Consider the following 26900-nt stretch of genomic DNA (forward strand, 5'->3'; position numbering starts at 1 on the left):
TTATCCATGATACCTAACATACTATTTTTACACATTAACAGTAGTAATAGTGAATGTAAAAGCCTCTATCCTAAGAGAATCATATAGGCTGGGGCTGAAATCAAGAGTATAGAGTCAGTATACTGCCTGGAATTGAACCTCAATCCCAACACTTACTAGCTCTGTGATCTTGGTCAAGTTTTTTATCTTTTGTGCTTCAATTTCCTCTTTTGTAAAATGAGAATAATCACAAGATCTTCCTCAGATGGGTGTTATAGGGATTAAATAAACACATAAGTGTAAAGAACTTAGAATTGTGCCTGGCATCTGATAAAAAACTTATGTAAGTAATGGCTATTACCATCACAACCACCATTATTCCAAGGAACTTGGGACATTTAACTTGCCCTCTCTCTTTAATTTTTACCTTACTGCAAGTGGTAGAAAAAAGGGCGGTATTATCCTCTTGATTGACAGGCAGTTGTTGTATAGTGACAAGAGCACTTTATTGAGTTCCACTACAACACAGCTATCTCACTGATTTCATCTGCAAAATGGGGATGGTAACCACCTATCTCATAAGGCTTTGTGTGATGTAAGTAAAATATCTGTTCAGAAGTCCTGTTTTGTAGTTATCACCACTCAGGATATATTGGTAATATTACACTCTGTCAGATACTTGGGATTTCAAAATTACCTGGTTCCAGGTACTCAATCATTTCTGCAAGGATGAGATTTAATATACTTCAAGGCATGAACCCCAAAAGGTGCTATAGAACAAATTAATACAAAATTGTCCCCTTCTTTCACATTCTCTGGTTAGGATACATTTCTTCAAAATAGTCTATGTGTGGAGGTTGGAGGATGTCAAGGGCAGAGAGTACCTGAGAAAAGGAAGAAAAAAAAAGACAAATTTAGAGAATTAAAAAGGAAACAAAATATGACATAAATGCAAGTAAATACTATTAACTCTTAAATGATCTAAGGATTAGTTACAATTTCCCACTGAGAGTAACTAAATTTATCAGTCAAGAATATAGTCCTAAACTTTAAGATGGGTTTGTAAACTTACTATCTAAAAGACAATTCTACCTAAACCAAAATGAGAGAGGCAATTGGTTTTATACTACATGCTACCAGTACCCATGCACAGGAGAAAGTGTTGGAAAGAAACACCCTATTTTGAACAATCAGTGTTGCTCTAAGAACATGAAGAAACATATACGTACTACTCATTCCTTTATTTCTGTTCAAAAAATGTTTACTAAGTGTGTTCTACTTGGTAGGCTCTTGGGTTATACTGATAAACAAAACTGATATCGTCCCTGCTCTTGTGACTAGAGGAGAGGAAGGCATTAAACAAACAGTTACACAAATATATTATGACATTGATTATTATGAAGGGAAAAAGTACAGAGGAATGGCGAGAAAAATCTTCCCTGAAGTAATACTAAGGGGTGAAAGCCAAATCGGAGTTGGTCAGGCAATGAGGGTAACATAAAGGCACTGAGGCAAGAAAGAACCAGGAAGATTCTAGAAACAGAAATGTTAGTGCTTATGGAACATAGTGGGTGGGAGGAAAATAGACTGGGATAAAATAGAAGAGGAAGGCAGGGAATACACCACACAATATACCTTTAAATTATGTTAAGCATTTTGGATTTTATTCTAAATACAAAAAAAGAAGGCACTAGGGTGGGAAAAAAGGACTTTCAGGCATCTAGAATTCAAGTCCTTTATAAAAGGAGCATACTACCAATGTAACTTCTGCCATCAAAACATAACAGGCCTACTTCCCCTACTAGCTGTCCAGCTACTCTTTGAAGTCCCGTCTATGATGTCACAGCTAAGAGTCTGAACCTATCTTGCTAATGAGAAATACCAGGCTCAAAGGATATGGAAAAAGTTATTTAACAGGAAATAAACTGTGTGGTACAAGTTCAAATTTTCTGATCTTTAGCTTAGTTTTTTAAGGAAAAAACTTTTATTATGGAGAACTTCAAACATATAAAAGTGGGAAAACAGTATAAAGAATATTCATGCAATCAATACCTGGCCTTAGTAGTTATCTACATATAGCCATTCTTGTTTCATCTATACCCTCTACTATCCTTAATAATTTTGAAGCAAATATCAGAGTTATTTCAGCCATACATCAGTAAGTATGTCTAAAAGATAAAAACTTAAAAAAAATACAGTTACCGAATCTAAAACAATGTTTTTAATACCATCAAATATCCAGTGCTCAAATTTCTAATTTTCTCATTTTTTTAAAAAAGTTTGTTAGTCTAAATATTATGGTTGATTGATGGCTTTTAAGTTTTAACCTATAGATTTCTCCTCCATCTCTTTCTTTTCCCCTTGTGATTTACATGTGGAAGAAACCTGGTTCATTTCAAATGTTATTCTTTTTTCAGCCAAGTATTTGTCACTTTAAAATTTTAAATTAAACTAAAATCTCCTGTAATGAAAAAGCCTTCACTCACTTTAAAACAGTTAAACAAAGATTTTAAAATAGTTTAGATGTTTTATAAAGAATACCTATCTTTCCTTTCTGAATTAAAATATTTATACTTGGAATCTTGGTATAAACAGAAAATAAAGAGATTTTCCAGTTTCTTAAAATAATTTTTATCATATGAAAGATAAATTATTTCACGTATATTTTTAAAAACCTGTAATTAGTGTCACAAATTCACGTAAATTCATTTCTCATTATGTGATAGAACAATTTTTAACATGACTATTTGATGCTTGAGGAAGGCAGTTAGAAATCAGTGTTTTGCTTGACATCTTTCGGACTCTAAACTCTGTATCTGAACAACACACATCCTCTCTTGGAGGAAAACAGAATGCAATGAGTGACAGCGTCCATTGGACAAAGCTATTTTACACTTCAAATCTATCTTCTATAATTAGAGGTTATCTAGAGGAAAGTGACAACCATACATTTTAAACCTTGATAGAGAAGAATGAGGCTTTCTTACTCCAAATTTGATGAGGATTTTGGAGAAAAGCTATATAAAACAGGGTTAGACATTTGCACTAAAGCATTTAGCTGTGATTCTTAGCTTCAAAGGTACAATATTTTAAACTCTGCCTGGAACTTTTTAAACGGCTGTTGTTTTATACTCCCATTCTTTCTACCTCAAAATGTTTATCAGAAGACAGCATTCCACAGCGTTTCCAGGTGGTAAAAACAGTGCTTAGACCAGTAGAAATGATCCAGGAATCTCAGAAGTGTTGTAAATGAGTAAGTGGGAAGGAATAGTAGCAGAGTTTCAAACTCCAGACTTCATGCCTGACTCCCTATTTAAATAGCCCGAGTCCCTCTATAGCCCCACCATTATTTGTGGGAATAAAGTGTGTGAGGTTAGCCTTATGATGTAAATAGGAGGATGCTTGTAAAGGCTCTGACTTGTAAAAAGTCAAAGTATCCCAAAATACCACCGACTCTTCAAAGGATCTCAAATACAAAAAAAGTAAGCAGACTTGTCTAATTAAAAAATGAACTAAAGTTACATCCTTAAATAACGGTCATTGCCGAACACTGTTCAGCACATTTCTCACATCTTTTAAGAATTGGACAAAAGCTCATTATGGTAGCTGCTTTTTAGAATTTTAACCTCTGCGATGTTAGAAGATTCCCTATAAATTGGTTACATGATGAGTAAATGGCTTAGTTTTTTCTAGCCAGCCTTTTATGTCTTTTATCAATAAAACATTTGCCACGAATAATCTCAAATCCTAAATACAAGGACTAGAAATTTAACTGTTCACAGAATCCAGTTAAATCCCATGTTTAGCAAAGGACCTATCCCCTCCTCATTCTCTCATCTCCCAGTAGAGTACAAGTTCTTTAAGGTAGAGACTATGTTACTATTATTTCTTATAGAGTTGTAACATATAGTAAAGTACACAAATCCTAAGTGTATAATTTGATTAACTTTTACACAAAGTGCATAATATGATGAATTTTGACTCCACAGTTAAAATCTAGATAAAAAAATTAAGCATTTCAACATCCCAGAAGGCCCCCTTGCTCCTTTCCAGTCAAAACCCACCCTGCTCAGAGGTTACCATTCTCATTTCCATCACCATAGATTTGTTTCGCCTGTCCTTGAACTTTACAAATTAAATCATAAAGAGTGAAGTCTTTTATGTCTGGCCTCTTTCATTTACTGTTATGCCTGTGAGATTCATCCATGTTGATGGAACAGAGGTTCATCCTTTTATCGATGCGTAGTATACCATTATATGAGTGGAATATAACACAACGTACTTAGAGTACCGTTGGCAAACATTTGAGTTGTTTCCAATTTCTGGGTATTATGAATAAAGCTGTTATGAACATTCTTGTACATGTCTTTTGGCGGATTTATAGAGTCATTTGTCTTGAGTATACCAAGGAGCAGAACTGCTGGATCATTGGGTAGGTATATATTTAGCTTGAGTAGAAACTGCCAGTTTTCCAAAGTGGTTTTACAAATTTACACTCTCACAAGCAACGATAAGAGTTTCAGTGGAGTCATATCCTTGTCAATACTGTGTATTGTCAGTCTTTTTGATTTCAGCCTTTCTGGTGGGTATATAGTATCCCATTATCTCTTAATCTAAGTCAGTTTCCTCATCTGTAAAATTGACATATCTCATAGGAATTTAGTGAGGATTAAGTGAAAGAAAACATGCGAAGCATTTAAATAGTACCTAGCAAATAATGAAAATCTGTGGTTTTAATTTACGTTTCTCTGATGACTAATGACTTTAAGCATTTTGCTATATGTTTATTAGCCATTTGGTTATCCTCTTTTGTGAAATTCTTGATTAAGTCTTTTACTGATGGACAAAAATTCTTGATTTGTAGAAGCTCTTCATTAGATATATGATGTTTAGATACAGAATTTACAGTATCAAAAATGTCAAGTAAAATATTTATTACTAATGGACTACCTCAAATGCTAAATATTAATTTAACAAATTGTGCTATCACATAATATATTTTGAAAACAAGTTGTTTGTTGGATATATGTCTGAAGTCTGTCTTCTCATTCTCTTAACTTTTGATGAGCATGCGGTGTCCAGTTTCACAATTTTTTTGATGGTCAATGCTTTACTTGTCCAGCTAAAAAAATCTTTGCTTATCTTGAAGTCATGAAGATATTTTCCTAAGTTTTATTCTATAAACTTAATCATTTTACCTTTTGCATTTAAGTCTATGATCCATTTTGAATTAATTTATGCATATGTTGTGAAGTAGTTTTTTCATATGGATATCTAATTGATTCCTATTTATTGAAATGCCCATCCATTAACCAATGGATTGCAGTGGTGCCTCTCTTGTAAATCAGGTGAACATATATGTGTATATCAGTTCAGAGACTCCCTATTCTGTTCTATTAATCTATTTGTCTATCCTTGTGTTGCCTCGATTTCTGTAGCTTCATATATATCTCAGTATCTGGAAGTGTGAATTTCCAACTCTGTTCACCTTCTTCAAGATTCTCTTGAGAATTTCAGGTCTTTTCCATGTCCATAAACTTTAGAATATTTGTGAATTTCCACATATACATACTCACAAAACCCTGCTGGGATTTTGATTGGGACTACAATGAAGATACAGCTCAACTTGGGGAGAACATGTTAACCACACTGAGTTTTCCAGTCCATGAACATGAGAGACTGTATTATTTTAAATGCATCAAGAATGTGCCCAGTACCACAAATTTTAGGTACAGAGCAAATAAAACCAAATCCACTGGAAATTAATCTACTCTACAGCATCCTTTGCCTTTTCATACTCCTTAGCAGTAAAACCATTAGCACTAATACTGTCTGCAGCTGAACAGCATGTCAGCATTCAGAGAAGGGTCCTATTGGGTCTCATATTGGTATGATTCTTTAGCCTGCTTATGAATTCAAAGAGGCCTTGTTTTGCGTCAGGTCAGACTATACAAAGGAAAGTGAATGATCCTTCTTTGCTCCGCTGCCTCCTCTTTGCCTCCTCTACCCCTCTCTAGAGTACTCCAGAACTAAGACTGGAGAAAAGTAACTCCAAGAGAGATCACTGAGGTTATCCTTCCAGACTCCGAGATTTTTTTTTTCTATCACTTACATTTACTCACTCTTCAAATAGACTGACTGCATACTGTGTGCTCAGTGCTATTGCCTGAGGACAAGAAAAAGCCCAAGACTTGTATTACAAGGGCTCTTAGCACAAATCAGTGGACTCTAACAGGGCTCTAAATGCACTTTAGAGGACCAGCGAAAGCCTAAAATGACATAAAAATTGTGTATGTGCATTTTTCAAAGAAAGGGTTCATAGGATTCATCAGATTTTCACAGAAGTACAAGACTGAAAAAACCTCAATTATCCCTTTCCAAGCTGATAAGATGACAATTGTGTGTGTGTGTGTACATGCACAAGTGCATAGGCGAGAGAACTAGAAAATATTTTGCCAGATTTTATAATAGCTCAGATTCTGACTAGACACTAGTGATAAGCCTAAACAACATCAATCTTTAGAAAGATTGATTTCTATTTCCCTAAGTTACTACATCAAGGTGAACCTATTCTTTAAGATGATGAACAACCTGTCCTTTAAGAAGAAAAAAAAAAGTATAAATATGTGTGTGTGTATATATGTATGTGTGTGTGTATCTCAATCAGTCAGATCACTTGAAATCACTGAATTTGATACAGTGACTTTGAAGGTTCTGTTCAAAAGAAAATCCAAAGCCTTCTAGGGCTTTATAGCTATTTTCTGACACATAAAAAGCCACCCAAATTAAAATCCAAACTTCCTACAACAGCCAGGTTAATCTTTCTAAATGCCATTTTCATCATGACATTCCTTTCTTCTCCTGCTGTTTAATCAAATCTTAATCTCAAAAGGCTCATCTTAAGGTTTGCCTTCTCTATGTTTACAGCATCATTGAGCTTCTAAGTCCACAACAATTACTCTCTTTTCCTTAATATTATGGCACTTGTCTGCCACCATTCACCAGAGAAGTTTTTTAAAAAGCAGATACCTGGGCCTCAACCCCAGAGATTTCACTTGAGTAGGTCTGGGATGAAACCCACAAAACTGCATTTTTAAGGCTCACCTGGTGATTCTAACATACTTCTGGGTTTGATTGCCCAGCTTTTTGCTATGCACAGTACACAGACTGTCCTGTACTAATGTTTAACCATGCAGGCAGTCTTCCCATAGCCCCGTTATCATAGTATTTATCACATTACAAAATTCCCTGAGGGTGGAAACCCCTAGAAGCTAACATAGTTTAGGGATATAGGATGTGCACAATAAATGTTCACTGAATCAATGAGTACAGGCTCTGAAGCAAGACAGATTTAGACTCCAATCTTGTGCCACCTTGACCTTGGGCAAGTTACTTAACTCTAAGCTTTGGCTTCCTCCTCTGTAGAGATAACAACCCCTATTTGACAAGATTTTTAAGGATTAACTGAATTAATGTGTGTAAATCGTCTAGCATACTTTCTGATACACAGTAACAAGTATTAAGCACCTGGTCCACCCTCCTCAACAAAGGACCATGTTTTAAACTTTTTTTGTATCCTCCACATGACCTAGCACTGTACTCTGTACACAGGACACAATTAATAAACATTTGTTGCCTGAACTACACCAAATACCAGTTCCCTCTTAGACTGGCATTCCACGCATTTCAGGGATGCCGGCCTTGAGATGCTTTTAGAGATAGATCTCAGAGAGCACAGCATAAATTCATTACACAAACAGTGGTGCCATGTCATCTTCATCTCCAACTATCTGCCTCACTTTTGAACATCCCCACAGAAGTCACAAGCACTCTCTTATGATAGTGCTTAGGAGCTCTAAACAGTAGTTGCTGTGTTTTAATAGGTATGATTTTCAAGAATTCAGTTTGTTTCTTTTCTTATACTACTCATTCTGACACTATCTTTGTAACTTAATTAGTTACTCTATAGGAATGAGTCATAAGCAAAGATGCCAATATATACAAATAGCAGCCTATTACACCATCCCTCCTTTACAAAAGAAGCCAAGATAGGTCTGAATATAATAAACCATTGAAATCCTTAGGAAGCAAATTTCTGAAGCCTCATTTGAAATTTTCTTCACCATGTATATCTTTACTTGAGTCTCTGACAATGTATATAAAGTTTGTACTCTTTGATGTTGGGGTGGGGCTCAGGCGGATTCGAGAAATAAATAACTAAGCAAGCGCTAGACATCATTCTGAATCACTTCCAAAATCTGAGGAGCAAGTCATAAAATAGCAACTCGAGTGATATTCTGAAAGTTATTAAAACAAACACACTGCTGAACGGTTCCAATTGACTGAAGGACAGTAATAACTTTTTAAAAAGTTTAAGGAAAAGAGATTTCAATCAATAAAATGAAATACATCAAACCAAGGAGCTTCAAGTAAATCTAAGTTTGATACTCCTAGTTTTACCAAATAGTTCAAACTTTTACAAATCTCTCTCAAAGTGAGATCCACACTTTGGCCAAAATTTTAAAGGTTCCTGGGCAAACAAGTTTTTATTTCCGCAATTAAAATAGCATAGGTTGAGTACCAAATACAGAATGTGAGGCAGTTTTTCTTTTCACATGAAGTTGAAAACTAAGCGTCCAATGCTAACATCCTCCAGGTAAACTCTAACCGTGTCAAACTTTTAATTCAGGATTAGTTGAGGAGAAGCTATATCTCACACCACAATAATTCTATTTGCCCGTGAGTCTTGACATCTCTAAACACAGCCATAAATAAGCTAAGCTATGTTACTTTAAGAACTGTACTATTTTTTAGAGGAGATATTGTCTTCCTACATCTGTAACAATCTCTGATTAAAAAGATTAAAGGATAAAAATAAAGCATTTAAAATTAGGGGCCAATTATTTCCACTTAAATCACTACTCAGACCACATATTACACTGTATCTTTATGCTGAATATTAGTGTTGTTCCTCAGCTAAATATTAACATTTGCTTTATATCAATTAATATTTATCTGTCAATCGATAAATCTTAGAATTCACTTAAATTTGCTCATTGCTCACAAAAAGAGTCTAATTTGTCTCAGATTTCCAAACTCCTTAATAACTTACATATTCCCCTTTTAACTCTCTTTTGCTCTTTACTAATACAATTAAGCATGCTAAGGGAACAGTTTATCCCAAACACCGATTTCACTTACATTATCATGTTTAAAAAAACACAACATCTTCAATTCCCGGAAGACCCTTTTGCAAGAGACCAGATTCTGGAAGACGTTGGGCATCTTTTTGAGTGCTACTCTCTTTCCATCTCTTGGATCTGTTACTGACCTGAAGAAGCAATATTTGGGAAGAGAGGAAAAAAAGAGAAATCAATTCCAAACCTTGTTCTTCAGTGTTTCAGAGCATGACAAATATCTTTAAAACACTCAATATTAAATCCACTTAATGTGGAAGGTGTCAGTGAGAAAGATTATAAAAAAGTACACATCTATAATCAAAGAGAGTGTTTAGCCCACCCAACTCATCTGCCATGTTTTTTTCCTTTGTTTTTTTAAAATCCCTGTCTAAATTTCTAGAAACATTTACTCTTTCAGAGAGGTCACTTAGCAATACATCTGAGGTAGGAGGGCTATTTAGTGGTAAAGTCATTTTAAAAATGGAGGGAAAAAGTATATAGTGGAACATTAACATGGCTGAGGTCAAATTAGTTTTATGCTTTATTTTCAGAACCAAACTCAAGATAGAAGAGATGTTCATTCAGATTTTATCACAGTTAGTTTAACATAGAGAACACAGTTTAAATATTTCGGTTTCTTCTATAAATGAACATCCTTTAGTAATAAAGATTTCAGTACCATCAGTAGCTGAACAGTATTCCCTCCTCAGAAGTCTAAGTGCCAGCTTAGGGCTGTAGCTTCTAGGTTATGACAACCTCTTTTCTTCTGTTTCTCAGCTTTTAGCGTGGTAGCCGCCTCCTGTAGTTACTAACTATCAGCTCGGTGTCCCCTTTTTTCCTCTTTTAGCTTTCTAACACCTGTATAACAAATTCCCTGTATTACACTTCCCTATGTTTGAAACACTAGTGTGGTTTCCACTTTTCTAACTGGACCCAATTGATACATATTAATCAAATAGTTAAAAGAAACAAATCAATAAACTTGGAAAAAATATGACCAATTGGCCACTTGGCAAATTGATTTTCCATGAATTAACCTACAGCTTTTTTTCCTTCTACTTATCATCTACGACTGGTTGTCCTTGTAGAATTTATTCCTATCAGACCAGATTTGTTTTGCTAGATTCCTGCCTAACATTCCTAACTACCATTATCTCTCAGTTCCTGTTTCAGTCATCCAATGCTTTGACTATCCCTCCCAGATATGTGTCATTTTAAAATCTACTATATATGTCATCAATGCCTTTATCCAAGTTACTAAAGTTTAGAACAGGACTGAGAATAGATCTCTGCAACAGATACAACACTAGAAACTATCTATGAGACTGGCATCCAATCTTCAATTGTGGGTATGGTTATTCAATTAATTACTTATTTAATTAACCACAATCACTCAGTTTCTTTCTTTCTCTGTCCACAAGGAAATCAGACACTCATCAAATTGCCTTCCTGAAAATAAAGCATTCTTGTTATCTACCTGTTTGTCTGGAAATCACACCAAAATTTTCTATGAATTCCATGACTTCTTTATAAATTCATCTTAGTGATCACTAACTACTTCCTTTCCTAAGTGTTTGTGAAACTCTTAAATGGTGCATTCTAGTATTTTTAAACAGCATGAATGCTCTACTTTCGTCCACTGATTGCAAATTTGGTAAAACATTAAGTATGATCATTTTTAAGTCTTCAATAGCTTGAAATGTAATTCAACTAGGCCAAGAGACCTAACATTCTTGACTGTTGCTTAAAAAATACCAATCAAAATCCACAACCCAGCTTAAAATCCACATAAACTAGGAAAGCAAAATAGGAAGGAACCTGAATTTAATATTATATTCAGACTGTTAAAAATATTTTTTTTTCCGTGCAAACACATCACCTCTGTAGCTAGATACTAGAAAAGAAAAATGTCAATGAAATAGCAAGGAAGGAAAATTTTGGACTATATATTGCATTTAGTTGTCAATGTCTCTTGAGTCTTCTTTACTATAGAACGGTTACTTTGAATTCTTTGTTTTTCATGACATTGTCATTTTGGAAGAGTACAAGCTAGTTATTTTATAGACTTTTCCTCAATTTGAGTTTGTGTGGTGTTTTCTCATGATTAGATTCAGGTTATGCATTTTTAACAGGAATAACATAGAAGTGATGTCTTCTCAGTGCATCACATTAGGAGGCACATAACATCAATTTTTCCCATTACTGTTGATAACTTTGATCACTTGGATGAAGTGTCTGTCAAGTTTCTCCACTGCAAAGTTACTATTTTTTCCCTTTGTAACTGTGTAAATATTCTATTCCTTATCAAATTTTGACCCACTACTTTTAGCATCTATTGATGATTTTTGCCTGAATCAACTATTACTATGATGGTTGCCAAATAGTACTTTATTAATTTTAATATTTATAATAGCTAGCTTGCACAATAAATATTAGTTTTAAAAATGGCTAAATTGATTTAACACAATGCCCCTTCCAAAGGCCTCAAACAACAATACTTCTTCCCAACTTCTGACTTCTTACTAGTCCCGACCCTACTGTGGTGAGGAAAGCTGCTTTAAGATAAACCCACTCCTGGCTCAAGGTTAGTACTGCGCCTTGTAATGTTTTACGGTAAAATCCACAAAGCCACATTTTATTATTCATGCAAAAGCCAGTCATGCTGGTGGCTGGTAACAATATAACTCTAATGAATGTGAATGGCAGTGCAGTAATTTCACGCCATGTTGAGTTTGTTCTCTCTTAACTTGAGGTAGCAGATGCTTTAGTTCAGCACAAACAGTACCACAGAACACAGATAAGTGTGGAAGCCTGTTACACAGGAATTCTTTTATTTTCTTTGTTACTGAAAGGCTTGCTGTGCTTAGTTTCTCTGCTGCTGCAATACCCTGGTTATTCCAACTGCACTTGTTAACAAAGCTCCAGCTGTAGAGATAATGAACAACATTTAGGGCAACTTTCCTCATTTCAGAAAAAAGGAGCCATCCTTCGACCTACAGTTCACTTACTGGTCAGTTACTTTCTCTACTAAATACTGGGCGCCCTAAACAAAGCACATCTGTCATTTCATCTGATTACCTTCATAAGCATTCAAGTTATAGTATCAGGTATTTAATTCCTAAATTTTAAATTAATGTTTAATTCTACACACACTATATTAAAAATAAAGTTTTAAGGGTTGTGAGAAAGAATCCTTTCTTACATTTGCCCAGAGTACATCAATTCTTCTCTGTACTTAGAATACAAGTTGAACTGTTTTTTAAACAGCCAGAAGAATCCACGAGCCATTCTTCAGGGAGACACAGAGTGAGTCAAAAGAGTACAATACCAAAACAGGAAGCTTTTTAGATCTGGTGTGGTCGTTCTGTTGTATTTTCTTAATCCCAGGAAACTGTGATCATTGCCCCAAATCTGCTTAAATTACTGACAAGCAGAAGGGCTAGAATGAAACAAGAGTGAAACTTACTAGGGGGATACTTTCCCAGGCACTAGAATTTTACATCATAACATCTTTAAATTAGTATAACTAGCCAACAAGAATCTCCAAGAAATTATATGCTCATTTATTTTATGTAAAGAATCTTTTCTCCACATTTTAGTAGTTTTAAAGTTCATGTTTCTGATACAGGTTTTTAACTATTCAAAGCAAATAAATAATTTATAATGTGAATGCCTCAACCTGGATTAAGAAAATCAGGTTCTTCTAAACTATTTACATAAACTTGTAATCAGTGATCACCTATTTTTTGCTATACATACTACAATTACTATGTCAACTGTACCAACACTGCACACATCTCAGTAATAGAACCTCCTAACTAGACTCTAAATATTTAGATTATTACTTTCACATTCATTTTGAAATTCATTTCCTTAAAAGTTATTTTTACTTATATTTAGATTAAGTCTGCTTGGGAAAACAATAGCAAAGTCTGAGGCAAAAATTCTGACAATAAATAAGTCTAGAAAATGTATCTTCTTTGTACCTTAGTCCTTGTTATATGTTCAAGGACAGTATAGGTTAAAGAAAAAGGGGTTTATATTTGTCTCTCTGGTCTTTTTAACCAGAATTTTAACAGATTATGGTTTGTGTGCTGACATAATTTACAGAGTTGCACGCTATTTAGAAGAACAAATCTTCTAGGCTTCCCTGCCCCTACCCCAACACATAAAAAAGGATTCTCATCTTTCATATTTAGATAATTTGTTCCTGTGTGCTGACATAATTTACAGAGTTGCACGCTATTTAGAAGAACAAATCTTCTAGGCTTCCCTGCCCCTACCCCAACACATAAAAAAGGATTCTTATCTTTCATATTTAGAGAATTTGTTCCATCAGTTGGGGTTTTCTGATGTTTATGTTTATCCAAATTTGGTATTTGCTGAGTTAGCTCTATGCATAAGAAAGAGATCCTTTTTGTTTTTTTCCACATACTTATAAAATGGTCCCCAAACTTGTTAATCTGATATTCTAAGGAAAAAAGGCCTTATACAATAGCTAAACCAAAGCAGTGAAATAGTTTAGTCTTTTTCTCATATCCTATCATAATACTATTGATCAGAAGCAAAACATCTACATTTAACTGGAAGAGTTCAATATGAACTTAAACATCCTTTAAGTCTACATTTCAATAAGTACAAACAGCAGTGATCCCAGCAGATGAGAGAGCACTGGGCCATTCTGATAAGGGAGGAGTAACAGGGAAGAGGCAAGCCCTCCAATATCAGGCTGTCATATTTATTTTCAAAGACTTGTTACTAGTGAATAAGACCTAACTTTTAAGATCTCCTCAACTCCCCACCAATAGTTACTGGTTAAGGTAAAATATAGGTGAAAAATCATTTTTTGCTGATTGTTGTTGTTTTAGGAATATTTTATTGTTCTTTAGACCATGAATTAATTAGTTCCATCCTTATTACAGATGCTGGGAAGATATAGAGACTCCTCCTCCTCAGTCACTGTCAAATACCTCTGTGAGGAGTCTGACCGGCCTGCAGGAAAGTTGCCACACTGTCTTTTCAGTGGAGATTTTCTCATGTTAGAGGGTGAGCATGACAGAGCCCAGTCTGCCAAGTCTAAGAAGTTTTCATGACCCACTAGCCACACTCCTCTCCTTAGAAACAGATCTATGAATACTGTGGCGAGGAATGGCGAGGAAAACCAGTTGCAATGAAGGAAAAGTTTCTGTAGGAAGTCCCAAAGGAAAATAATTCACAACTGCATCTCCTTCTTGCATTTAAGCAACTTTGGGCAAGAAGAGGTTACAAAGGGTAACCAAAGCTAAAATTGTCACACAAAAGTGTGCTTGCTTTAATCCCACTGACGACTTCCTTAAGATAGGTGTTCAGTAATAGGACTACTGAGGAATATAAAGATTTTTTTAAAAACTAAAGAATGGCAATTTGTGATGCACAGTAGGTTTATAAATACAAAAGCCACTAAATGGAAGAAAAGGACAGTTTTATTCACACAGAAGGTTTACAACAATATGGCTTTGCCAATGTTAAAAATTGTAATGGATTTAGAAAGTTCACTTCATCAGAAAAAAATTGTTTTTAGTTGCCACAGAGAGTGCTTTATCATGTAATCTTGTAGTGGCTAAGCTAAAATTTTAATAATTACTTAATATAAAATGTAAGTCCCAATATGCTATTAGTTAAAAGTAACTGAACATACCAATAGTAAAAAGTCATTTATGAAATAAAAGGGGAAATTTGCATATGGCTTAGAATTATGGCTATAAATTAAATGTCCATATTTTCTAGAGATGTACTCTTAAGGATATAGAGGTAAAATGACATTGAGATCTAAGATTTGTTTTAAAATACTTCAGTAATAAGGATTGCTAAAACAAATGATCATATCTTGATAAGCATTGAATCTGAGTGATGGGTATAATGGGGTCTAACTAAACAAAAGTAAAGAAAATGTATGTTTGAAAGTTTTCAAAATAAAAAATTGAAATGAAAAAATTTTTAAATACTCCTTACATTAATATAAAAAATATCCTATATCTGGGATTAAAGCTAACAAAAGCTATGCAAGACTTCTACACAAAAAGACTGAAAAACATTATGGAGAGAAATTAAAGACATAAATAAATGGATATACTATTTTCATGGATTAGAAAACTCAAGATTGTAAAAATTTCAATTCTCCCCCAAAATGATTTATAGATTCAGTGAAATTAAAAAAAAAACAAAATGTTTTCTTTTTGTGGAACTAGAAAAATTAGCTCTCAAGTATTTATGGAAAGGCAAATATGCCAAGGACAGCTAAGACACTCTTGAAGAAGAATAAGGTGGGAAAAACTGCTCTACCAGATACGAAAACTTATTATAAAGCTACAGTAACTTAGTGTTGTTTTGCTGCAATAGACCAATGAAATAGAAATATGACCCAGAAATAGATTTTAACATACACAGACATTTGGTTTATCATAAAGGTGGCTCTGCAGATGCAAAATTGCACCTTACGCTATTGTTTCTCAGCTTCAAACCCATCCATCTAAACAGGGCTCTGCAATACTAGGGTTTTGGTTTTGCCAACTAGCTCGAAGTTAGGCTCTGACAATAGAAGGCTTTAGAGCCGGAGAAGAAAAAAAGGACTTGCTTCTTATTGTGAGCTTCCTGTCTGTCTCTGGTTTCTGTGTCACCCCATGACACAGCAGTGGTAGTGCCTTCCTATATAGTAGCAGCCGAACACAGTTTATAGTTTTCCCAACACTTGCAGAACCAGCCTCATCGCATCCTCCACCCCAAACCCAGCAATAGTGAGCTAGTATCCTCTCCTTAGACATCTGAATTTCTGCAGCATGAGGTTCTAAGTCTTAATAATTCCAACCTCTTCTCTTTATTCTTCCAGTTGTGCAGGTGTAGCTGCTACTTCCATGACACCTTAGTGTCCTCTTCTTGTCTTTTTAGTTACCTACAACTTTAAACTTTAGTTACAAACAACTTTACAGCTAATTAGCAACCGCCCCCCTCTATCATTAGACTCTGTTTAAATGATTGGTGTGGTTTCTTCCTCCTGATTGGACCCTGACAGATACAACCTTCTTTTCAATGTATGGTATTGGAACAACTGGATAGCCATATGGAAAAACAGAATGAACCTTCAACCTTACTTCACTCCATAAACAAAAATAAATTCCAGGTGGATTGTAGATATAAATGTGAAAAGCAAAATCATACAACTTTAGAAGATAACATATAGAAGAATATCTTCATGATATTGGGGCAGGGAAAGATTTCTTCAATAGGAAACAAAAAGCCCCAATCATAATGTAAAAAAATTGATATATTTGACTACTTTAAAATCAAGAACTTCTTTTCATATCCGTACATTGTTAAGAGTAAAAAGTCAATTCACATAGTAGGAGAAGATGATTGCAACACACAAAATAAGGAACAAAGGGCTCTTATCCAGATTAATACAGAACTTCTACAAATCAATTTTTAAAAAGGGCTTGAATAGGCATTTTAAAAAAAAGGCTAATCCAAAAGGCCGATAAACATATGAATAGGAGCTTAACCTCATTAATCATTTGGGAAATGAAAATTAAAACCACAATGAGAAAGTACTATATAATCACCAGAATGGCCAATATCTAAGTCTGAGAATACCAAATGTTTGGTGAAGACATAGTGCAGCGGCAATTCTTATGGACTGCTAATAGGAATGTAAATTGGTACAATCACTTTGGAAAACAGATTGGCTTTATATACTAAAATGAAGATACGTATACCCTGTGACCCAGCAATTTGACTCACATACCCAAAAGAAATGCGTACACCTATACACTAAAATACATACACGTGTGTTCATGGCAGTGATATTTGTAATACACTTAAAACTGGAAACAACTCAAATATCTATGAACAATGGAAGAGATAAACAAAATTGCTGTATATTCATATAATGGAATACTCTAAGGCAATTAAAATGAACTACCACTACACGCAACACAGATGAATCTCACAAACATAATTTTGAACAAAAGAAACCAGTCACAAATGAATAGATGCTGTAAGATTTCATTTCTATAATATTAAAAATATAAGCAAAGTTGAACTCTAATGTTTAGGGATGCATACATAGGAGACAGAAACTATTAAGAAAGGAAGTAGCTACCGTAAAAGTTAGGATAGTGGGGTTCTTAGGCAAGGAGGGCGGGAGATAACGATGGGGGGGGCAAAAGAGGACTTCTGTGTGCTGACAATGTGTTATTTCTCACATAGATGGTGGCTAGAGAAGGGTGTACTTTGTGATAAATCACTGAGCTGTATATTTTATTTTGTGTACATTTCTGTATGTGTGTTGTTATATAAGTAAAAAAGTAAAAACAAACTTCCCAGTTAAATTTTTGAGCATAAAAAGCATTTTAGATTGAAATCTGTATAATGAGTAATTTTTAAAGAAGATGATTCTTTCCATTATTTTTCATAGAGGCACACATTTATAACAGCCCAATGGATTTTGTCTTATTTTTCCTTGTGCCACTGGCTCATTCTGTAGGGAGGAGTATACATAATATCTTTCTTCTGTTTTGGTAGAATTCCAAAGGAATTTGCTCGCTTAAAAAAAGTAAACGTTTTCAGTACAGAAGAATACACTATTAAGAAACATTCCACAGGAGAGTGCTGTCAGCAGAATTATAGCAGAACTGCAGCCCCACCCCTAATCTCATCACTATCTCCTAACTTCTTCCATTGTGAAGCAAAATGCTGAAGCAGCTACAAATATATAGATGTGCTTCAGGTTTTTAATTAGTTAGCCTTTTAAAAATAACCAAAATGAAAAATATTGCAAATACAAAACAGGAGGCAGGACTTCCAGCTGTGACAAACTGAAGAGGTCAGCAAATCCTCTCCCCCCAAAACAACTATAAAACTGTCAAAACCAACCATTTCAGGGCTCCAGAAAACAACCAAAGACAAACGCCAAATTTAAAAGTGTTTATTTATAAAAAATTGTGGAACTCAGGGTAAGAACAGTGGGAGTCAGTGGCATTACTGCTTGAAGCTGCTCCTTACCCACCCCCGTTCTCCCACCCAAGCCTAGTCCATGTAGTAGTTGTACCTGAGCAGGGCTGGGCATGAAAACCAGCAGCTTCCCTGCCTGAGGTTGCCGATATTTTTTGAAGTGGAGGGCAAAAATCCCACACACAGTGGTATTGAGAGTAAAAGCATTAAACTCAACAGACAAAGCCTACAGCTCTGCTGGCATGAGGCTGCTGTCCCAGTTGGGAAGAGGGGTAGACTAACAGAAGTCCAGAAACTTAATAAAGAAATTCTGGAAATGAGAGCCACAGGGGACTAGGTAAACTCTTCACACATCCCTGGCTAACTAGAGGCTACATATATGCTCAGAGTTGATCAGAGACCCCTAAACTCTCCACGTATCTGTGGCTGACTGTCAGGCTCCCCACGTGTGAAGGGAATGACTGAGATGCTCAGAAAAAATCAAAGCTGGGCCATACTTGAAAACTAGATGAGCTCCCAAAAATACTCACAGATGGATCAGCAAAGGGTAGAAGCCTTACTGGCTCAAGATGTTTGAGTACAACTTTTAACTAATCACCGGCTAAACACTAAACTATGTAGACACAAGGGGGATGCCAAGAAGGCCAGGTTAAAAATTTAAAAAAAAAAAAAAATGTGCAGAGACTTGAGTGGCTGCACCTCACAGGGGAGAAAGATTCTGCACATTAAGTCCAGTCCAGTTACTTAAATATGAGCGAACATACAAATAACAGTAATAATGACAACCTTGAGGGTGGGGAGGGGTACTGGGGAGGAATCAAATCCTGAGTTATTACATATATTATCAAATATGTCCAGTTTTTAACCAAAAAATTACAAGACATGAAGGAACAAGAAAACATGACCTATACTCAGGAGAAAAATCAGTTAATAGAAACTATTTCTGAATGGGCCCAGATGTTGTATTCAGAAAGACTTCAAAAACAGCTATTATAAATATGTTCGAAGAACTTCAGGAAAAGGTGTTTAAAGGATAAAAGAAAAATATGGTGACAATGACTAAACAAACAGGGGATCTCAATAGAGACATATAAACTACAAAAAAGAACTGAAGCAAATTCTAGAGTTCGAGAGTAGAATATTAGAAATAAAAAATTCACTAGATTTACCCAGTAGCAGATTTGAGATAACAGAAGAATCAGTGAACTTAAAAGACAGATCAACAGAAATGATACAATTTCAAGAACAAAGAGGAAAAAGCTTGAAGAAAAATGAACAGAGCCTCAGAGACCTATGCAATAACACTGAGTATATCAACATCTATCTAATGGGATTACCAGGAGAAAAGGAGAGAGAGAAAGGGGCAGAAAAAAATATTTGAAGAAATAATGGTTTAAAACATCCCAAATCTGATGAAAAACAATCTACAGATCCAAAAAACTCAAAAAAATCCCACATAGGATAGACACAAGAGTTCTGCACCTAGACACTTCATAGTCAAACAAAGAACAAGTCAAAGACAATGAGAAACTCTTAAAAATACAAGAACAATACAATTAATGACTGACTTCTCATTAGACATAATGGAGGCTAGAAGCAGTGGAATGCCATATTTGCAGTGGTGGTGGTGGGAGGCAGGCAAAAAAATTCTATATCCAGCTAAAAAAGACCCTACCCTTAAAAAAAAAAAAGGCAGAATGAAAACATTCCAAGATAAGTAATAACTGAGAGAATGTGTTGCCAGCAGACTTGCCTTACAGGAAATAATAAAAGAATTCCTTTAGTCTGAAAAGAAATAACCCCAGAGGGTAACTGAAATCCACAGGAAGAAATGAAAAACTAGAAATGGCAAACACGTGGGTAAATAAAAGAAAACATTGTTGGGTTTATAACATATATAGACATAATACACATGACAATAACAGCACAAAGGTGGGGGGGAATTGAGCTCTATTAGAGCAAAGCTGCTGTATTTTATCAGAATTAAGATAGTAGTAATCTGAAATAGATTGTTCAGAAGTTAAGATGCATACTGCAATCCCCAGAATGATCAATGAGAAAACTAAAAAACCAAAAGGATTAAAAAATCAACAGATAAGTTCAAGTGGTCAGCCAAAAAATAGTTGTTTAACGCAAAAGAAATAAAGGAAGAATGTATGAACTAAAGAAACATGAGATATATAGAAAACAAAGAGCAAAATGGCAAATGTAAATTCAATCATATCAATAATTACACTAAATGTGAATGGACTAAACACTTCAATCAAAAGGCAGAGACTAGCAATTTCAAAAAAACAAGATTTAACTATATGCTATCTATAAAAGACCTACTTTAGACTCAAAAATAAAAACAGGTTGAAAGTTAAAGGATGGACAAAAATATACCATACAAACAGTCACCATAAGAGAGTTGGAGAAGCTACATTAATGTAAGACAGAATAGATTTTAAGCCAAGAAATATTACTAGAGACAATAAGGGACACTGAGTAATGATAAAAGGGTAAAGATACCAGGAAAATATAACAATTATAAATGTATACATACTTAAAAATAGAGCCCCAAAATTCACAAAACAAAACTTGACAGAAAAGAAGAAACAGACAATTCAACAATTATATTTGGAGGTTTTAATACCCCACTCTCAAAAGTAGAACTACTAAACAGAAATTAAGTAAGGATAGAAAAGATAAATAACACCATCAACCAAACTGACCTAAGTAACATTTGTAGAACCCTCTACCCAACAAGAACAGAATACACATTCTTCTCCAAGCACCCTTAGAACCTTCTCTAGGAAAGACAAATGCTAGGTCAGAAAAAAGTCTTAAAAAATTAAAAAGGACTGAAATCAGTTGCAGAATGTTTTTCATCCCACAACAGAATTACAAATAATAGAAAGAAATCTCGGAAATCTCCAAATATGAAAACATGAAACAAAACATTTCTAAATAATCCATGGGTGAAAGAAGAAACCACATGGGAAATTAGAAAATATTTTGAATTGAATGAAAATTAAAACACAATATACCAAAATTTATTGGATGCGGTTAAAGCAGTGTTTAGAGAGAAAATTTATACTTTTAAACAGCTATATAGGAAATAAAGGACTCTAGTAATATATAAGCTTCTACCTAAGGAAAACTAAAAAAAAGAGCAAATTAAATCCAAAGGAGGCAAAAGGAAACAATAAAATCAGAATAGAAACAACAAAATAAACAAAAACAAATCAAGAAAATCAATGCAATAAAAAGTTGGTTCTTTGAAAAGGTCAAAAAAATTGAAAAGCCTTCAGCTAAACTGATCAAGAAAAAACAAAGATACAAATGGACAAAATCAGGAATGTAAAAGGGGATATCATTATTGACAATACACAAATTAAAAGGATTATAATGTTTAAGAACATCTTTGTGCCAACAAATCAGAAAACTCAGAAGAAACAGAAGAAGCCCAAGAGAGGGGCCGGCCCCATGGCCGAGTGGTTGGGTTCGCGCGCTCTGCTTCAGCGGTCCGGGGTTTCACTGGTTCAAATCCTGGGCGCGGACACAGCACTGCTCGTCAAGCCATGCTGAGGCAGCGTACCACATGCCACAACTAGAAGGACCCACAACTAAAAAAATATGCAACTATGTACTAGGGGCCTTTGGGGAGAAAAAGGAAAAATTTTAAAAAAAATCTTTAAAAAAAAAAAGCCCAAGAGAGAGAAAAATTACTGAAAATGTCTCAAGAAGAAGCAAAAAATGTGAATAAACCTCTAACAAGAAATTGAATCAGTAATTTAAAATATTCTGTTAATGAACAGCCCAGGTCCAGATGGCATCATTCGTCAATTAGCTCAAACATTTAAAGAAGAAATAGTACCAGTCTTTCACAAATTCTTTCAGAAACTGAGAAGGGACTATTTCCCAACTCATTCTATGAGGCCAAAGCCAGACAAGATCAGAAGAGATAAAAACTACACTTCAATATCCTTCACAAACATAATGCAAACATCAGTAACAAACGAGTAGCAAATCAAGTCCAACAACAAAATCCAACCCCCATTTATGATAAAAATATTCAATGAACTAGAAATAGAAGGGAACTTCTTCAACCTGATAAATGGCATCTATGAAAAAACACAGAGCTAACATCTTACTTCACAATGAACGACTGAATGCTTCTCCCTAAGATCAGGAATAAGGCAAAGATGTCTCTACTCCAGACATTTCTTTTCAAATTTTACTGGAAGTTCTTGTCAGTGGAAAAAGGCCCCAAGTAAACAACCCCAGCAATTAAAGGTATCCAAATTGGAAAGGAAGAAATAAAAGTGGTTTTATTTGAAGATGACATGATCCTCTATGTAGAAAATCCTAAGGAATACACAAAAACGCTGCTGGAACTAATGAACAGGTTTATCAAGGTTGCAGGATACAAGATCATTATGTAAAAACCCATTGTTTTTCTATATACCAGCAATGACAATCTGAATATGGAATTAAGAAAACAATTCCATTCACAACAAAGTTAAAAAGAACAAAATACTTAGGGAATAAATTTAACAGAAGAAGTGTAAGATGTATACACTATAAACTACAAAACATTCTTGGGATAAATTAGAGAAGATTTAAATAGAATATTTCATATTCATGAATTGGAAAACTCAATGTTAAGATGGCAATCCTCTCCACAGTGATCTAGATATTGAAGGAAATCTCAATCAAAATTGGAACCCTCATATATTACTGGTGGGAATGTAAAACAGTACAGCCACTTTGGAAAATAGTTTGGCTGTTTTTTAGGAAGTTAAAATAAACTTACCATATGACCGAGAAACTCCACTCCTTATGTATTTACATAAGGGAAATGAAAACATATGTTCACACAAAGACTTATATGTGAATATTCAAAGCAGTATTATAGACAAAACAGGAAAAAGTCAAATCCATCAACTAGTGAATGGATAAACAAACTGTGGTACATTTATACAACAGAATAAAAAGGAAAAAACTATTACTTACTAACACATAGATAGACCTCAAAAGCATGCTAAGTGAAAGAAGTTAGACACAAAAGACCATGATGAATAGTATCATGATGAATGATACTATTTATAAGAAATTTTTGGAAAAGACAAATTTACAGACACAGAAAGCATTTCAGTGGCTGCTCAGGGTTGTGAACTGGAACAGGGAATTGACTGTAAATGGTTAAGTTTTTAGGGTGATAAAAATGTTCTAAAATTGGGTTGTGGTGATGATTGTGCGACAGTGGAAATTTACTAAAAATCTCTGAATTACATACCTATGATGGAAGAATTATAGCATGTAAATTACACCTCACTAGAGCTGTTAAAACAAAAACAAATCATTACTTCAGAGTACCAACTATTTACAATATTCTAGGCTCTAATCTGAGTTTTTGCTGTATAATTCCTCCCCTTGATATTCACATAGCTTCTCCATTTATCCACATAGATCACATACTAATCACTTATTCCAAGAATAAGTGATATGTTTATAAAAATATAAACCATGAATCAACTTTTGGAACTGCTACTTTGTTCTATGGTTTACTTGTTTATTTTTCAAACAATACTATTTGATAATTATCATTTAATATGTCTGACAACCTTTTCATATACACTTCATTGCCATTTAATCAAATTCTTTAAAGTAGCTACCATCAAATTTAACATAACAGAATCAACTGGTGGGCTTTAGAAAAAGAAACACAAAAACCAAAACAACTCTATTTCATTAAGCTTGCCGCAGGCCTAAGCATTTGTACTTTTAAAAGCTCCCAGCTGACTCAGACTTTTAACCAGATTCAAGAACTATCACTTTAAACACAGTGCTTTTGTAACTTCAATGTACATAAGAATCACCCAGAATTCTTAAAATTTTTAAATGTAGATTGATTCACTATGTCTGGGGTGGGGAATGGAGATTCAGCATTTCTAACAAGCTCCCAGGTGATGCTGATGTTACTGGTAGCAAGGCTTTAAGACATGTCAGTATCTTACTTGGTTAAATATTAAACATACTAACACAGTAAACATGAGACTTTAATACATCTGGCCTTCCCATTAGCCAGGGTACAACTCCTCATTTCTTGAAACTTCTTTTATTCTGGCCATTAAAGCTTTATTGTTTACAAACACACATATTAAGCTAAAGTATCGTGTCTGATGCCCTGATTTTTGCAACTGCCACCTACAGGACGCCTTTTGATCACCTGGCTCTGGAGGCCAGGGGAGCTCGCGTTCCTGGTCCCGTGGGACTGTAACGATTGGTGTCACCCAGAAAGGAGCTCATACTCCTGTTTGGCACCCCAATTTTTGTGACAGCTGCTGGGGTCACCTGTACATTGTCTGGCTCTGGTGGCCAGTGGGGCTCACACTCGTAGGTCCTACAGGACTGTAATCAATGGAGAAAGAGTTAAACAGCTACCACCTCCAGGACACAGCAAGAGGTAATACACCTCAGAACTCAGTCTTTCTGTGGAGGTCTATTAGCTAATCATCTTGATTACAGCCTGAGGGACAGGCTTCTAATTAAACATGCATCTAGGGGCTGACTATACTCCTCTCCAGAGAACTCACAGGGTGGGTGCTCTATTTGTGCTTACCCTATGACACACTCCAGGGCACCAGTGTCTCCTGGATGGGAGCTTTACACGCGTCTGGTACACCGTTTTTTGCAGCTGCTGCCCATGGGCAGTCCTTGATCGCCTGGCTCTGGGGGGTAAGGAGGTTTGCATTTCTGGGGTCCACAGGAGTGTGGCAATCAGAGAGATGGTTCTTGGCGGGCTGCTGTCCCCAGTGCAGTGCACAGACAGCAAACTGAGGCATACCCTCCAGTGTTTCTGTGAAGGAGTCCTCTTTGCTTGTCCTGGAGCTTTGGCCTGAGGGGCAGGCTTCAGGTTTGGCACACATATAGGGCCTATAGAGCTGCTCTCATGGAATAGGCTGTGGATGCCATCGTGGTGCTCTCTCTCTGCCTTGCTCCAGCTCACTGGTATCATCCAGAAAAAAGCTTATACACTCGTCTGGAGCTCTAATTTTTATGAGTGCCACCCAGGGGACACCTCCAGATCACCTGGCTCTGGTGGCTAGTAGGGCTTATGCTTACAGTTTCACAGGACTGTATATATTTGCACATTTTTAGAAGCTGATGTCTGAGGATCTGGCATTCAGTCAGCTGGAATCCAGGTGCTGAGATCCTCCACTTTGGGACAATAACAGGTCTTGGCATGTCCTCAACTACTGGGAACTATTGAAAATATAACAGGCTGTTTGAACAAGCACAAAGTTTGAGAGACAACCAAGAGGTGGGCCAGGGTTGAACAACAAAGCTCATCTCTTACCCTAGGCCACTCCTTCAAGATTGGGAGAGGTAGTTGTTTCACCTACTGTATAGAAACCAATTCAGAGAGTCAAGCAAAATGAAGAAACAGAGGAATATGTACCAAATGAAAGAACGAGCTAAAACGTCAGAAAAAAACCTTAATGAAACAGAGATAAGTAATTTACCTGATAAAGAGTTCAAAGCAATGGTTACAAAAATGCTCACTGAACTGGGGAGAAGAATGGATGAACACAATGAGAACTTCAACAAAGAGATGGAAAATATAAGAAACTACCAAATAGAAGTCACAGAGCTGAAGAATACAATAACTGAACTGAAAAATACACTAGAGGGGGTCAACAACAGACTAAATGAAGCAGAAGAAAGGATTAGTCAACTTGAAGACAAGAAAGTGGAACTCACCCAATTAGAGCAGCAAAAAGAAAAAAAAAGAATGAGAGGCTGGCCCAGTGAGGCAGAGGTTAAGTTCACACGTTCCACTTTGGCGGCCTGGGGTTCACCAGTTTGGATCCTGGGTGCGGACCTACACACCGCTTGTCATGTCATGCTGTGGCAGGCATCCCACATATAAAGTAGAGAAAGATAGGCATGGATGTTAGCTTGAGGCCAGTCTTCCTCAGCAAAAAAAGAGGAGGATTGGCAGCAGATGTTAGCTCAGGGCTAATCTTCTTCAAAAAAAAAAAAAGGAAAAAAGAATGAAAAAAAGTGAAGATAGCTTAATGGTCTCATGGGACAACATCAAATTGCCCACCATTTGCATCACAGGGCTCCCAGAAGGAGAAGAGAAAGGAGCAGAAATGTTATTTGAAGAAGTAATGGCTGATGATTTCCCTAACCTGGGGAATGAAATAGATAGCCAGATCCAGGATGACCAGAGAGTTCCAAATGAGAAGAACCCAAAGAGACCCATACCAAGAAAAATTACAATTAAAATGTCAAAATTTAAAGACAAGGAGAGAATATTAAAAGCAGCAAGAGAAAAACAACTTGTTCTGTACATGGAAACTCCTATAAAGCTATCAGCAGATCTTTCAGCAGAAACTGTGCAGGCCAGAAGGGTGTGGCATCATATATTCAAAGTGCTGAAAGAAAAAAACTTCCAACCAAGAATACCCTACCCAGGACAGTTATACAGGAGTGAAGGAGAGATAAAGAATTTTCCAGATAAGCAAAAGCTAAAGGAGTTTATCACCACTAAACTGGCCTTATAAAAAATGTTAAAGGGACCTATATCAGCTGAAAAGAAAGGGTGTTAATTAGTAACAAGAGACAATATGAAAGAATAAATTTCACTGTAAAGGTAAATATACAGTAAAGGTAGTGGATTAACCACTTATAAAGCTAGTTTGAAGGTCAAAAGACAAAAGTAGTAAAAATAACTGATTACAATAATTAGTTAAGGGATACGTA

General features: G+C 35.5%; 1 protein-coding gene across 1 annotated transcript in view; it reads right to left on the minus strand.

Annotated features, from left to right (window-relative positions):
• The window catches only part of NLK (nemo like kinase), a 162648-nt gene that overhangs the window by 58830 nt on the left and 76918 nt on the right, over positions 1–26900 (minus strand). The window contains exons 2-3 of the mRNA XM_014862121.3: positions 9181–9310; positions 808–863 (exon numbers count right to left, since the gene is read on the minus strand). Coding sequence (XP_014717607.1) covers positions 808–863; positions 9181–9310 — 186 coding nt within the window. The remainder of the gene's footprint in view (positions 1–807; positions 864–9180; positions 9311–26900) is intronic.

This window comes from Equus asinus, chromosome 13 (assembly GCF_041296235.1).
Source record: "Equus asinus isolate D_3611 breed Donkey chromosome 13, EquAss-T2T_v2, whole genome shotgun sequence".
NCBI classification, from domain to species: Eukaryota; Metazoa; Chordata; class Mammalia; order Perissodactyla; family Equidae; genus Equus; species Equus asinus.